At 41.3% G+C, this 15,703-nt stretch overlaps 1 protein-coding gene and 1 long non-coding RNA gene across 2 annotated transcripts in view; one reads left to right on the forward strand and one right to left on the reverse strand.

The window, feature by feature from the left end:
* Positions 1-15,703, forward strand: part of SH3TC1 (SH3 domain and tetratricopeptide repeats 1) — a 140,027-nt gene that overhangs the window by 101,552 nt on the left and 22,772 nt on the right. The window contains 4 exon segments of the mRNA XM_029591728.1: positions 2,298-2,339; positions 4,238-5,938; positions 8,206-8,386; positions 14,267-14,417. Coding sequence (XP_029447588.1) covers positions 2,298-2,339; positions 4,238-5,938; positions 8,206-8,386; positions 14,267-14,417 — 2,075 coding nt within the window.
* Positions 14,383-15,703, reverse strand: part of LOC115085561 — a 35,798-nt gene continuing 34,477 nt past the window's right edge. The window contains exon 3 of the long non-coding RNA XR_003854896.1: positions 14,383-14,502. This is a non-coding gene — a long non-coding RNA (uncharacterized LOC115085561). The remainder of the gene's footprint in view (positions 14,503-15,703) is intronic.

Here is a 15,703-nt window from a genome sequence, read left to right on the forward strand (position 1 = left end):
GCTTACTGAATATTTAAAAGAAATCACTTGGCTGGCTGTGGTGTCCTGATTCCTCCCTGCCCCACGAACCCTGAAGCCTGGCTGACCGTAGCAGTCAGATTCTCCCTCCAAACACAAAGGGCTAAAAAAACTGCTGTGGTGCAGCCATTCCCCCTCTTCCCCTTCTTAATAGCCCCCCCTGCACTTCCAAAACCTTCCCAGTACCCCAGAGGGAGGAGAACCTATTACCTCTTCTTCCTGCACGGTGAATATTTAAGTGTGGTATAGCTGAAACTCAGATATTCATTTATTCACCTGATACAGGATTGGTCAGCTTCACTGACAGCTGACCAGTTCCCATCCAGACCGATCCCTTTTCAGAATAGTCCTGTTACGTGCTATCAGGATAAAGTTATCCAGTTAAGTCTGGTCATGGCAGAGAGCACATCTAAAGTTTTCCGAGTAATCTAACTGTATATACTCTGTATTTAGCCAGATATTTTAAAAAATGCCATAGTGGCCTGTAGCGGCCTGATTCCCCATCCCCAATCCCAAAGCTGTCAGACTGTAGCAGCCCATCCCATATCTGGCTGGCTGTAGCAGCTCGATCCCTCCAATCCCAACATGACCAAAAACTGACCAGTTGTAATAGCCAAATCCCCCTTCCAGCTCCGAAGTTACAGAACACTGGCCCATGGAGTAGCCACTTTTATACCTGGGGGGCTCTCAGGATTTCACCTGAGACTCAGGGAATTTGCATCAGTTGCAGGGTCTCTGGAGAAACACTAGAAATCTCAGGGCCTCTTTGTGTGCAGCTCAGCCACTTCCCTTCCTCAGTAAGCCTGCAGAGAACAGGAGAAGTGGGATGAGTCTGGAGCAGACACTGCAAGCAGCCAGGTAGGGAGAAACTGGAGAGGGGCTGCAACCACAGAAAACTCAGTCTGCAGCTGTGATTTCAGGACGTGGGGACTCACTCAGCTAAGGGTACAGTGAGGATGCACAAGTCATGGAGCTGAGACTTATAGGGGGAGGGAGCAAAGAGAGTGCTGGGGTCAGGGAGAGATGAAGGGGAAGTATTCTGGGATAATCTCTAGAGGAGGGACAGGTGATGGTGGTGAGTGGAAGAAAGAGAGAGAAACTGGTGGGGGTAGGAGAGTGGAAGAGAGAAAGCTGATATATTATTCCATTCCTTCCCCCTCCCCCAACACCATCTGCTAATCAACAGCAATCTCAGGGTGACCACAACTCTAAAGTTCCCTGGCATGGCCGGTTCCCCCTTCCCCGTCTTAAAAAAAAAATTGGGCATCCCCCTGAGTCCCCCAAACTCTCCCAGTATCCCAGTAGGAGGAGAAAAAGCTCTTACCTTCTCCCACTGGTTGAATATCTAACAGGGTCATTCTTTAAACTGCGAGGCGCCGTTATCGCGTGCATCGTGGCGGTACAACTTAAATCAGGGGAAAGGGAGGGGCGTGGGCGGGTTTATGGTCCGGTACCGCTGCGGGCGATAATGTTTTCCACATTATCGCCGGCAGTACCACAGGAAATAACAACACCTTTTCCCGTGGCGCAACAGGGGCGAAAATGTGCGGCCCGGCTGCATACGTTCGCCCCCTCGCCCCTTTCTTTTCCCGCGGAATGATGAAGCCCGGGGTAAGTGAGGTACAGCTGACAGATACCACACCTAGATATTCATTTATTCATTTCATATGATGCAGGATTGGTCAGTTTCATTGTGAGCTGACCAATCCCTGTTCAGAACTCAGCATTTAATAGCAACAGTTCCTTCTGGGCTGGGCATACACTATCTGTTAATATTCTGGGTTGTTCAGGTTTTAGGTCTTCAATTCTACTGCTTAAATAAAATGTCATCTCCCGGGTAATTGATTAAAGTTTGATGTGCCAGTGGGTATTCCAGGGAAAGCAGAAGCCCACCAACAGCACAGCACAGTACATCGGATCCAATGGAAAAAAAACCTATTCTGTGAACTAAGACAATGGTACCTTACCATTTTTTGGGGCATCCTGAACAGAGCTAGGGGAGATCGCTGATCAGGTGGTAGATCCTTCTAAATGGTTATGCTTACCTGAAATATTCCTCTTGTAAGGGGACATAGCATTATGGTTCTATAATACAATGCATGCTTGCTTTCAGATTAATTTAGGAGGATTGCCTGAACAATTCTGTTTTGAAATAGAAATGATTGAACAAAAGCTCAACTTCTTGCCAAATTATAAAAAGGTAGTCACTCTCATATGATTTAAAATGATAATCGAGGGGAAACAAAATCACTTTTTTGCTGTATTTTCTTCCTGATCAGATAAACTAGAAGCATTAGATTCTTCAAGCCTTCAAGAAAAAGGTAAAATACAAAATTATTTCATTTACAGAATTTACATAGATCGTTTTAGACCATACATGTGCTATATAATTAATTTTTAGGTGTGTTTCACCAGTGACAGAGCACCTATGGTTGAGGGTATGTCTGTCTGTCTGTCCATATGTAAGTTGTAACTTGGCAACAGCTGAACAGATCTGCCTGAAAGTCAGCACAGGGGATGGTGACTAAATATTGTCAGAGGATTGTTTTGGTTTTTTTTTGTTCAAATCGATGCAAAATTACAGTTGCCTGACAACTTTTATTGTTCATCCCCTATGCCGACTTTCAGTTGCTCTGAGGAAGAGAAACGCGCTTTTGCGTCCTGCTTCTAGCATGCGCTTTTCACTTGTTTTTCCTTACCCTACTGTGCTAATTCTGTACCTATGTGTCCAAAACAAAACTTACCACTATCAGAACGAATACGTTAAATAGTAACACAGTTAAGTAGCAAAACCAAAAAAAGATTTAATCAACCAATACAGTTACCAATGTTTCAGTAAAAAAAAAAAAGCTTTCAGTTTTCAGCCAAAACATCAGTAATTATGGGGACAGCTGGGTGCAAACTCCATGGATACTTTTTACCTATGGATTTTGCACCAGGTTTCATAGGGAAAGTCCGTGCATGCCTTGAAAATTTCTGTGGGTAAAAACTACCTTTGGACTCTTGTGCTTCTTTTTATGCAGGTAGAACTTTTAAGAAAAATACGGTGCATAGATTTAAAAGCACATCTACCAGCATTATTTTCTGATCCCACCCAAAACCCCGCCCCCCTGAGAACACCTCCTTCAAATCTGGATAAAAGTACGCACATTGTGGAACCCCCAGGCACAATTTTAGCCAAATTTAGAGGGGGTGCCATTTTCAGAAAGACAATGTACCTGGGTAAATCAAAGGTTACCCACATAAATTCGATGCATCCAACTGCTTGTTTACTTTTAAATTTAATGGCTTTTTGCAAGGCATCTAGTATAAGATGTGTACTTCAATACCATGTTACTTAAAGTTTTTTATATGTTCTTCGTTCTATGTAATGCTCTCAGGCAAGTTTAATTGTTTCACTGTAAACCGGTTTGATTTGTATCCAATGCAAGAAGATCGGTTTATAAAAAACCCAAAAATAGATAAATAAATAAATAAATTGCTTTGAAAAATGCCCTCTCTGTTCGTTAATTTAATCTTTATTTGGAATTTATATTTAGCCTTGTTGCTGTTTGTGATTTATTTTCCTAGCATTTTGTGGATTTGGCTCTCATGCTAACATTCATTCTTTATTTAATTACTTAAAGCTTTGTGTAGTTTTAAAAATCATTATTCCTACCACTTTGCCAGAACATTCATTTTAAAATGTCAGTCCCCCACTAAAACTCATTGCCATTTGATCAGCTGAGACATTTCAGTTTGCTTGTTAATGGAGCTCGATGAGACCCTCTTATTTTAGTAAGATTGGTCTTGTGCATTCCTGTGATGTGAGATCTACAAATTGAATGTAAATCGTTCTGCTCTCAAGAAATGACCCCATTCTTATTGGCATGATGGTCTTATGCAAACAGCCAGAATTTGTTCAGCATGAAGACTCTCCAACAGCAGAGAGGGCTACAGGTAGAAGAGGACAGGCATTTGACCGCTTCATCATGTACTAATTTGTAATTTGTATAGCTATTTGAAATAGATGCACATATTTTATGTTCATGCTTTAGAGCTGAAGCAAGTTATTTTCATAATGAAATAAGAAAATAAGTTCCATTCGGGCCTAATTTTTGCTTTTGTTACTTATTTGTTTCTTCGATAAGCAGTGTGCTTTTGTTTCTAGCCATTTGTCATATAGCCATGTATTTTCTTTTTCACTTCTTTATGGCCTTCTTGTCATTCTGAATTACAGGACGTTCATGTACATGCCCGAACCCAGAATCACCTGTATTTAAGAGGAAGATTAAAGAGGCTTTAGTTATGTGCCAAGATGCTCAGTTTCAGTCTGAAGAGATAGAAAGACCAGGAGATGATAAGTCCACGTGTGCAGGGAAGGAAATTTGTCCTTCACTAGAAAATTATGGTGGACCACGTTTCTGTATAAACCAAGAAGAAGACAATGATGCAACGGAAGTCCTTCAGTCACTGCTTTTGTTTTTAAATGATAAAGAATATCAGACTTATTTTAAAAATATATATGACTACTCTTGCTCATTTTTAGATGCCACTTTTCATGGATATACTGAAGAGGAAGAACTAGTCAGATATCTTAGCTTGGCAAGAGAAATGGCAAAAAAAGCCAATATGCCTTGGGCATTAACAAGAATATGCCTCCTTCTGGGTAGAATGTGTGCCAAAAAGTTAAAATTTTCCCAAGCTAGAGTTTATTTTGAAGAAGCTTTGGGAGCTCTAGGAGGGGATTTTGGTGACATATTTCTTGTAGTCTCTGTTTATTCGAGCTTGACTGCCATCTACTTGAAGCAGAAATATAAAGAAAAATGTGCATGCATTCTGGACAAAGTATCATCACTGCTCATGGGAATTCCAAGCTACATGTGTAGTACAGAAATGGAGACAGATATTCTAAAATATGCTCTCAAGAAGATTGTGTTGAGTCAAGACACAAACAGTGAAGCCAGAGCTTGCTTTCTATTGGCAAAAGTTTACACAAATCTCAGACAACGTGAAGAGGCATTGCCGTTCATCGAAAGACTGCAGATTTTGAACAATAGGATAGACTCACAGAACAGTTCATTGTCAGCGGATTGTTACTTCAAGCTTGGAGATCTGTACAGTCAGAAATGTTTACCACACATTGCATTAAGCTGTGTAATGGTAGCTGCTTCTTTGAAATCTCGCACATTAATGGAATCTTTGAGAAGTGTGGATTTCATCGTCAAAAATTCTGCTCGGCTCTGTGGATCGAGAGAAGCCAGGAAAATACTCCCTACCCAGACGGTACACTTTCTCAGACAAGCACTTTCTTCAGCTGTCACCAAGGAAGAGCAAAAATGCTGCAGTGTTATTTATCTCTGCTTATCAGAATTGTATCTTCATCACAGGGAGTATGAAGAAGCCATTGCTCACAGGATAAAGTCAGTGAACACCAGCACCTCAAGGTATTCTAGAGAGGTCATTCCTCTCTTAGTTTCACTTGCATGGCTATACATTCTTAGCAACCAAAACACAATGGCTTTGGATATTTTGAATTCCGTTTTGGACTCGGCACTTTGTATGGCTCCACAGATGGGGGTTCTTTATAACATGAGTGGCATTGCTCTGAGAAGAATGAGCAAGACAAAGCCAGCTGCTAAAAAGTTCTACAGTGCGCTACAAATTTCAAAAGACACAGGGATGACACAGAACCAGGCTGTCGTGCTGGCAAACCTTGGAATCTTATGTCTTCACTCCAAGGCCTATAGTCTGGCAGAACACTACTTAGTCAGTGCTGTCAAACTCTTCTCTGGACTTCAATGTATGGAGTATGGCAGTGACTTTATTCAGGTCCTTCTTATGCTGGGGAGTTATTATATTAATAAGACCAATAAAGAAAAAGGGAGATTGTACTATGAGTGGGCTTTTTTGGTTGCAATGGAAAGAAACCATTTTGAAAGTAAGTAATCTGTAATTATTGTTATATGGCCTTGAATATATATTTTTTGTAATGAAATCTTTTCTCCGTAAGTAGTACTAATATCGCAGTTTCAACCCTACTTTCGTTTGCTTCTAAGATTATTTTTTGTAGCATTCCATTGAACAGCACGTGAGATGCGTGGACCCCTTACCACCAGCTTTATTTTCCCTTCCCACTCTTTTCTTAGAATTTATTATTTTCACAGTATTTATTTACCACAAGGCTTGCCCAATAACTGGGAGACTGACTATTTGAAAACTGCAGCCTTTAATCTTAAGCAATATATTTTTGTTGAGTCATTACATGAATGTCAAAAGATCAACATAAAGTTATGTGGGAATGAGGTAGGACTTTCCTGCAGCTCAAGCAAAAGAAGTTGAAACATTAGTAGCAGCTGTACCAGACCCCTCAGTCTTTGGATTTACCACCCAGGCATACGGGAAGTCTAAGTGAACCCCCCCCCCCCCCCCACACCCTGAACTCCTTCAGCAACTGTTTGACGCATCCAAAAGATGGTGATAAAAGTTATGACTTGCTTGAAGGAGCTATTCAACCTAACCTTTAGAATAATAATTTTAAATGTATATTCTGCCTTTCTAGATACTTCAGATTACATTCAGATTCAGTAGGAATTTCCCTATCTCCCAGGTCTTTCCATCAAAGGGGCTCATTCACTAAGCTGCTGAATCGTTCCCAAAGGGGAGAATACCGCGAGCGGCACAAAGCTGCAGTAACTGGCCCCAGCACTTTGTGAATTTGATGGTATTTTTCCTCATGATTAAATATTGCAGAAAAAAATACAGCGGTGGTAAATGACGTCCCCACACAATGGCGGCCCCGAGACTGTGGAGCTGCCATCTCTTAAAGGGGCTATGGCCTTGATTAAGTCTCCGCCCCCAGAAAAGTACTCAAAAACCCCAGGGGCCTCCATAGACCCCCCCCCCTGTTCCACCCCCTCCCACTGCTGCCCTCCCCCGAAATGGACCGTTGTCAAAATATTTAACAAAAAGGTTTTATATTGTGCCAGGCCCCGTCCCCAACCTTTCCCCTTCTTCATAAATATCCGGCCCTTGAAGGCAGGGGGAATAGGAGTTCTAGGGAGACCCCCCAGGAGTTTTGAGTACTTATAGGGAGCCTTACTGGGGGCCACTGGCCCCTTTAAGACAGGGTCCCAGGAGCACTGGGGCGTGTGTTGACGTCCCAATGCTCCCCAGGGAAGTTAGTTACAACTCAAGAATTGTAGCTAACTCAAGCTGTGTTATTTGATTTGCATCATTTAAGGTATTTATGAAATGATTGGCATGCATTTGCATTTTTTAAGGTATCTGCATGTTAATCAGTTACATTTAAAAGCATGCAGTGTTAGTCCATTTATCTCGTAAAAAACATTGTTTATTGCATGGTAAATGGCCTAATTCATATTAATGAATAAATCCCAAAATTTGTACCTGGTGACTTTCCAAAGGTTGCAAGAAGCATCAACAGGATTTGAACCCTGACTTCGCTGGTTCATAGCCCACTGTTCTAAAATCTAAGATATTCCTTCACTTTTCTATTAAACACTGCTCAGCATAGCAGTTGAGGGGGCACTGTGGTGGCTCAGCAGCAGTGCAGTGCATTTCCGTGTAGAGGACCAAGGGTTTGATTCCTGGGTAAGATCTTCCTTGAATTTTATAAAATGTGTAGCCCACTGATCCACAGCCCTCAGCAGAGGCAGGACTCACAGTCCCTGGGGTAAGAAGGGGGTGGGAGTTCTATTCATCATGAACCAGATTTAGGATCCTGCTTGCAGGGTTCTGGATTGAGTTTGGTGCATGATTGGGCTAAATGAGCTGGGAATGGATATAAGAGGAAAAAAGATCCAAGTAGTTGCAGACGAAGAATTGATGTCCAAAGGAGCAAGAGGAAAATGTTGGTCTCAAAAATAAAAAAAAATGAAGATTGTAATGAGGTGAGAGGCAAACTGCAGGGTGAAATGAAACTAGAAATGATCTGATCCACATTTGTGAGTTATGAATGCAGTTTCTGGTGCTGCATCCCTTTTGGATTGTTTTAGGATTATGGTCTTCTGAAAGGAGTTTGAACATTTTTTCCATCAGATTTTTGCCTAGCTGTAGATTCCTGCTCTAAGGGATTATTCTATTGGAAGTACACTATATGAATGACAGCTACAGTAATTTTCAGAGATGCATTGAAACTAATGATGTGTTTTGGGGATATTGACTATTTTTATCCTTTATATCTAGGCCAGCTCCAAGCAATTCAGTTGCTCTGTTGGTTTTACAGTACAGTTGCTGCAAATGAAGCCCAGTGTATCATCTATAATAAATATCAACTATTCTTAGCACAAAAAGTGTCTGACAAAGTCTTGGAGGGACAAATATTGGAAAACATTAGCCATCTATATTTATCCTTAGGCACTGAAAGGTAAGAAATGTTAAAATTATCCATAAGTGACTATCATTTTATACATTTCTTCTCAATTAGGAATAACTGATGACAGATCCCAGTTTGTGATCATGGGTGATTACTCTCACAATCTTGTGATTTAACTCATGGGGTCCCTCGGGGCTTTGTAATCTCCCCTTTTCTATTCACTCTGTATCTGCCCCCTCTTGATAAATTGCTGCAATCACTGAGAGTTCATTATTTGTCCTATGCAGGCGATCTTCCTCTGTATTTTTCCATTCAATTCTGACCGCATTGTGGTTTTGAGACAAGAAGGAGTGTATTTCACTTGTTCACAGAGAACAAATTACAGCTGAATGTTTCAAAATGTGAAACTTTATTGATTACTAGAAGGAATTACTAGAAGGAAATCACAAGTTTTGACTTGTCTATCCATAAGGCAAGATATTTTGATCCCAAATAAAGATCAAGTTAGGGACCTTGGGGTAAATTTGGATAGACAGTTGACTATGGTTCTTCATATTAAACATACTGCATTTGTAAAATATGTTTCATATACTCATATTTCATCAAATAGGCTAGATCTTTTCTGACCAGGGATCAAACTGTTGCAGTGGTCCAAGCCTTAGTTTTGTCTCGCTTGGACTACTACAAAACTCTGTTGAGTAGGATCCCAAACAAGCACATTTATTGTTTGCAAATAGTGCCTCATGCTGCTGTGTGTATTATTACTGGCATAGCAAACAGGGAACATATGCCCCCTGTTTTAAAACAGTTGCACTGTCTTCCTATCAAGTTCTGCATTCATTTTAAAATGTTATGCTTGATTTTTAAAATGTTGCACATGGAAGGAGTGGGCTACCTTTTTGCCTGTCTCCAGTCTTATATTCCAGTAAGAACCCATCGTTCATCTCAAGTTGGTCTTCTAATGACTTCAGCAGTATGGGAGGCTCATTTGAAACATTCTCATGATTGTGCCTTCAGTTGTACTAGGCCATACCTATGAAATAAGTTACAAAAAAGATAGAGTAATAACAATTTATTTGGAGTTTTATAGAAGATTCAAGCCTTTTTTTATTTGGCATAGCTTGTTAGCTGGATCTGATTCCAACTTGAGAAGGACTTGGTTAAATTAGAGTTTACAGATTTCTATTTTTAATTTGTTTGGTTTTTTTTTAATTGATTTTATTGAACTTATTTATGATAAATTTGTATCACCCGACACATCTCCACCAAAGAACGAGCACTTTCCATAGCTGGACCTTCAATATGGAATGCTATGCCTCCGATCTACGCCAAGAACATTGTACATGAACTTAAAAAAAAAACTAAAAACTTGGCTATTCAAACTGGCATTTACATAACCTTGCCTCTCTCCCCAATTTGGTACTAGCCCTCCCTGCTCCCATCCTCCCTTCTCCCCCCTCCCGCCAACCACAAGTTTATGTATTTATGCCTCAAGTTTATTTATAATCGTCTTGCCTTGGTCCTTTTGACCTCCCTTTAGTTTCTATACTATTCCCCTCTTGTTCCTTCATCTCCCTGTTACATGTAACTTTTATTTTCCTTTCCAAATGTTATTTTCCCGTTCATTATAAACAGATGTGATATGCAAATGAATGTCTATATAAAAGTTCTAAATAAATAAATGAATGTTAATTTTTTTTGTTGTACTCCATTTAGAGTGTCATGGAACAAATTAAGTGGGTTATAAATGCAACAAATAAATAAATAAACAGCTAAATAAAAAAATAAATACTATAGAGCACATTTTATTCTGAATGGTTGGTACCAAGGCAGTTCCTTATAAAGTGATGTGATGTGCATTTGTTTCAATAAATGGTTTATCTGAATAGAAATGGCCCAATTATGTTTTGGTTCAGAATACCTGAAATGAATTAACCATCTCTATGAAATGCTCCCAAACTTTTCAGGTGTTTTCATTTCAGGAAATAGTGAGTAGTATTAGCAAATAGCAAGCACTATTTTCTAAGGGGAAAAAATGTTCCCTTTCATTAAATGGGGCTGAAGCCTAACCAGCTGAGTTGACTCAAGCACAGCCGGGGCCTCCCTGAATCCTTCCTACCTCCCCACTCCCCATCAATAAGATGGGGCCCTGGCATACTCAAATGGGCAGAGCCAAGCCCAGCTTGGAGCCCCTTGCGCCCCTCTGATTCTCCTCCTGCTCCCCAAAAATCAGCCAGAGCCAGGGATCTCTCCAGATCCCACTGAACTCCTTCATTGAGGGTCCCATTTGTGGTATGAGAGAAGGGAAGGAGCAATCCCCACTCACTTCTGGCCCACCGGAATCTTTTTACAAATGGAACCAACTGGTCCTGAGACCAGTGTAAAGTGTGATATCAAAATGATACAGGTGTCAGGAGTTGCTGGTGCCATTTTCTTGCATAGTGAGTTAGTGCCGTTTTTAAAAGGATTCCAGTGGGGCAGATGTGCCTGGAGATCCAGAACTGGGACACCCTCCCCCATGGAAAAAGTAAGTGTGGGCTGTAAAGGTTGTCAGCTGGCTCCAGATTTTCAGGGCAGGTTGCTCCAATCCTGGGTTTACTCCCCTGCATGCGGGTACTTATAGTTTTACCTTTCTTAAGGAATGTAATAGGGAAATCAAAATAAGGCCCAGCATACAATGAGGTAAAACCAGGACTGGATCAACCCGTCCTGAAAATCAGGAGCCATTTGGCAACCCTAGCAAGCTGGTGAGATCCTCAGCCTTGGCTGATGTTTGGATGGGGTGGAGGTGCATAGGGTGGCTCCAGCTGGACTTGGCTCAGCCCGACTTTCAGGCCGATACAGTACAGTGTGCTCTGGCCGAGCGCACTGTTATCCCCCGTTTGGCCGCGCATTTTCAACGCGCTATTACCCCTTACTGTATAAGGGGTAAAAATAGCGCGTCGAAAACGTGCGGCCAATCCCCCCCCGAAACTAATAGCACCCGCAACATGCAAATGCATGTTGATGGCCCTATTAGTTATTCCCGCGCGATACAGAAAGTAAAATGTGCAGCCAACCCACACATTTTACTTTCAGAAATTAACGCCTGCCGGCACCGGGAAAGTGTACAAAAAAGCAGAAAAAACTGCCTTTCTGTACACCCTCCGACTTAATATCATAGCAATATTAAGTCGGAGGCCCCAAAATTTAAAAAAAATCAAAAATTAAAAAAAAAAAAGAATTTTAAATTGGCCGGCGGCCTGAGGGTCGGAAGGCGGATGCTCAATTATGCCGGTGTCCGTTTTCCGAACCCGTGGCTGTCAGTGGGTTCGAGAACCGACGCCGGTAAAATTGAGCGTTGGCTGTCAAACCCGCTGACAGCCGCCGCTCCTGTCAAAAAGGAGGCACTAGGGACGCGCTAGTGTCCCTAGTGCCTCCTTTTACCATGGGCCCTCATTTGCATACTGGATCGCGCGCCCAGGAGAGTGGGCTGGGCGAGCGTTGAGAAAGCGGGCGCTCGCTTCGGAGCGCTGGCTCTCCCGCAAATTTTACTGTATCGGCCTGTTTGTAGGCTCAGGCCAGTTCTTATTGACAGGGGGGGGGGGGCGGCGGAGGGGCCTGAGGAGGCCCAGGGTATTGGCAGGGAAGTAGCAGTGGGGGCTGGAAGAGGCCTTGTCTCAGTTTTTTTTAGAGGCATTTAATGTTTATTTCAGTTTGGCAAAGAAACAAAAATACACATTAAATGAAACAAAAAGAAACAAACCTCTCCCAAATGAAAAATGAACTAGAATGAAAGTATTGGGGCTGCACATCCTTAATAAAGCATATTTTCAGATAATGCTGACACTTCTCTCTTTTTATCTCTTCCCCCAGTCCTCCCAAACCTCCTGGGGCACAGTCTGATCCCCCATGGCCAGATCCAAGCCAGTTTTTCTGTAACTTATTCCTCCATCTACCAATGCCTCTTCCTCACATGCGGTTCATGGCCTCAGATCAGCTGTTTGAACTGTGCAGTAAGGATGTGCATTTGTCCTGTTAGTTTTCATCAGTTTGTGCCAGTAAAGCAGCATTTATGTGCATAAATTTCTGAAAAGAATGGAACAAATGGGTACTTTGGAATGAATATGGGAAATTTTTGACCGAACTGAAAAAGAATCAAACAAAAATGTATACCATTCATATTTCTGTTATGCAGTGCTCTGTAGATATCATCTAAGGGGCCCCACTTGGTTGGACTGACTGATCTGAGAGAGTGCTAACCTCTTAGGAGGGAGAGGTGTTGGAAGCCCGTGGAATAGGTTGCACAATTATGCGACTGCCTGGCATTTTCTGGATTTGGGGTGTTTTACATATTATGGGATGTCAGCTGAAAGGTGGTCTCCTGTGCTAATATTCTTTGCTTTTACAGTTCACTGCAATATAGTATTGCTTGCATTTTACTGTTAACTGTTTTATAAATGCTGTAGCTTCCTCTAATAAAATTAGGCATGGATGGAACTGATACAACTAGATACAATGCTAATATAAGACGAATGTTCTTGTAACAGGAATTGCTAGACTTTGAAAAAATACTTGTATGACCCAGCTTTTCCTGTCACTAACATTTTCCCCAATTTTCCATCTTGGGCAGTGGGAGGGGATTGTTGTTTTTTGAGAATCCTCCTCTAGCTTCCGCCTCACTGTTTTGTGGGAGTCTTCACTGGGATAGAAATCCCAGGGAACATGCCCAGTGGTTTAGCGGGTTGGGGAGAGAAGGAGTCAGAGTTCTGGACGGTCCTTGCCTCATCCCTGGAGGTTTTGAAACTTGAAGGAATAGAAGGAGTGAGTTTTGCTGGTTTTGAAGATATTTTTGGAGAATATTGATCAGTCTGGAAGGAAGGTCATTCCCCCTGCGCTCCTGATGGACTGCATCAAAGATCTTTTTGCCAAGTGACCAGATGAGTGAGGGTGAGGAGAATTGACTCTTGAGAAGAGGCCTCAAGTGATTTGAAGATTTGAGAGTTTTGGTTTACAAGTTGAGATTTTTGGAATTACTGGACGGACTTTGAGGAATTTTGAGCTTGGGGATATTTTTCCATCTTTTGACGGTGTGTGCTGGAACTACTCTTCAAGCGGAGGGGTTCCTTAACATGGATGGTGGTGCAGAAGGGGGAAGGACAATAAGGAGACACAGAAAAAACAAAGAAACCATGATTTTTCTTACTATTTTGATCTGGATACTCATCTTTAAAGTGAAGTAAACTATCTTTATTTTGAAGACTAGCTGGACTCCATTTGGTTTATTTTTTCTTCATTGCACTTGCTGAATAGACGGTGAGTGGGCTGAATGTTATTGGACCCTTTTGTTAATGTTCTCTTCCTTGCTCCTTTTTGGGGTTCTTTTATATCTGATAAGCATCATTCAGTTGGAGTGTGGCGTTTTGGACTTATACCAAACTGACCACCCTTTCAATATTGACCTCTGTGCTTAGTTGCAATGTAAAGTATTGGGTGATATAGAATTAGAACAGGTCCTACAGAACCATCATTGTAGCATGGGGTATTAGAATTAAGAAAAGATACTGAAATGTGCATTTGATGTTGTCTAAAAAAGTGAGGGTGGATACAACTGTAGGAAGCTGTTTGAAAGCATGACAGCATTCACTGGCAGCTGGTGGAAACGGAGGTTAAAGACTCAAAACCCCAAAGCAGATGGTAACCGCTAATCCCGTTTACAAAATATATTTATCATACAAGCAAACTGTGAGGAAACCCCTGAGTGAATAGGGCTCTAAAGAAGCAAACTGGAAGTGAGATCTTGATTTCATGAAAAATGATGTTGTAAAAAGGAAAGGGAAATGAAAGTTTAGGAAACGTATTTATTATCTGAAAACAAGGATCCTTTCCATGTTTAACATTGTGTAGCACAACCAGTTTGGAGTGTAAAATAAGTATGTTGCTTCTTTTTAGGGCTTACAGATCTGCTCTGGAGTATACAAAAAGAAGTCTTGGGATTTTTATAGATCTCCAGCAGAAGGAAAAAGAGGCATACGCATGGTTGCAGGCAGGAAGAATCTATCATATCTTAGGGCAAAATGAGCTTGTGGATCTTTATATTCAGGTACAGTGAACTAATGCATATTTTGAAAAGACTGCTCCGACGCTTTCTGTGCTTGATAGCCTTTTGCTTTGAGTCTTCTGGTGATCTGAAACAATATAATATAGATCTTTTTAAAATCACAATCAAGCATGAGAGAGAATGAACTGGTTCCACACAGGCTAGAAAAAATGTAAATGACTTCACTCAGATTAAAATCTGTTTTGTAAAGTACTTTTTTGGGGGTACATTTTTTAGATAATTTAAGACAGGTATGCATTTTACAAAGCATTAAACACAATTTTACTGCAAGTGCTTGTAAGACATACTTTACATTAAGCCTAACACATATTTAGTTTTTGAATATATTATTTTCAGCCTGTTATTAAGTTTTTGTAGTGGAGGTCTATAACTGGAAAGTGCACAGCACACCAGTATCAGCTATTTTAAAAAGAGATCCAGGAAACATAGCCCTTCCTGACTTGCAGTGGCTTGTTTGCTTCCTGTTTTCTTCAGCATTGAAAGCCTGAATGATTCTAGAAACGGGATATAGATGAGCTGTGCTCTGAGCCTGGCAGATAACTGGGGCTTTTTACCTGATACATGCTTGTTAATATCCATCCATTTACACACTATGATTTGTTGTCTTCTAGATGGTTAGGGGGAGGGGGGGAGGGGGGGAGGGTCCCCTTGGAGTTTGTCCCTTTTGATGATTTGAAATGCTGTGGAATTGGGCAGGCAGAGGTCAGAGTTCCCAGATAAGAATGTCAGTGATAATATTTCTAGGAAGCTGGGAACCCTATCATCTGCTTCCCAACCTTTGCATCCTGGAATGTGGGAGATAAGTGAATGGCAAGAGTCTGTGCATAGCGCACTCTCTCAGGGTTAGTGCAAGGGTATTAGGCGCTCTGCGAACCTTACAGCCTTGCACCCATCTTCCCCAGTTCTCACCACACACACAATTAAAAATTATGCATTTATAATAACAGATTTTATATGAAAAAAAGGCATTCAAAGTACAGTTTTCTGAGTAAAAATATCACTTGCAACAACATGGATATTATATTTAAAGGCAGAGCTGTGGTGATAATGAGGTAACCCTGCATAAAAGGCACTTGGAGCCCATAGGCCTTATTGTAAAGTATGTTGGGTTTGGCCCTCAGAAAGGCTTGATTAAACTACAGTACATTTACAATATAGTAAACTTCCCATACCAAAATGACACTAAATGCCAGCACACAAATTGTAAGAACCCTACGCATGAAAATGTAACACTGAAAATATTACACCAGGCCCTAAAACACCAATAC

This window comes from Rhinatrema bivittatum, chromosome 1 (genome assembly GCF_901001135.1).
Source record: "Rhinatrema bivittatum chromosome 1, aRhiBiv1.1, whole genome shotgun sequence".
In the NCBI taxonomy this organism is placed as follows: domain Eukaryota; kingdom Metazoa; phylum Chordata; class Amphibia; order Gymnophiona; family Rhinatrematidae; genus Rhinatrema; species Rhinatrema bivittatum.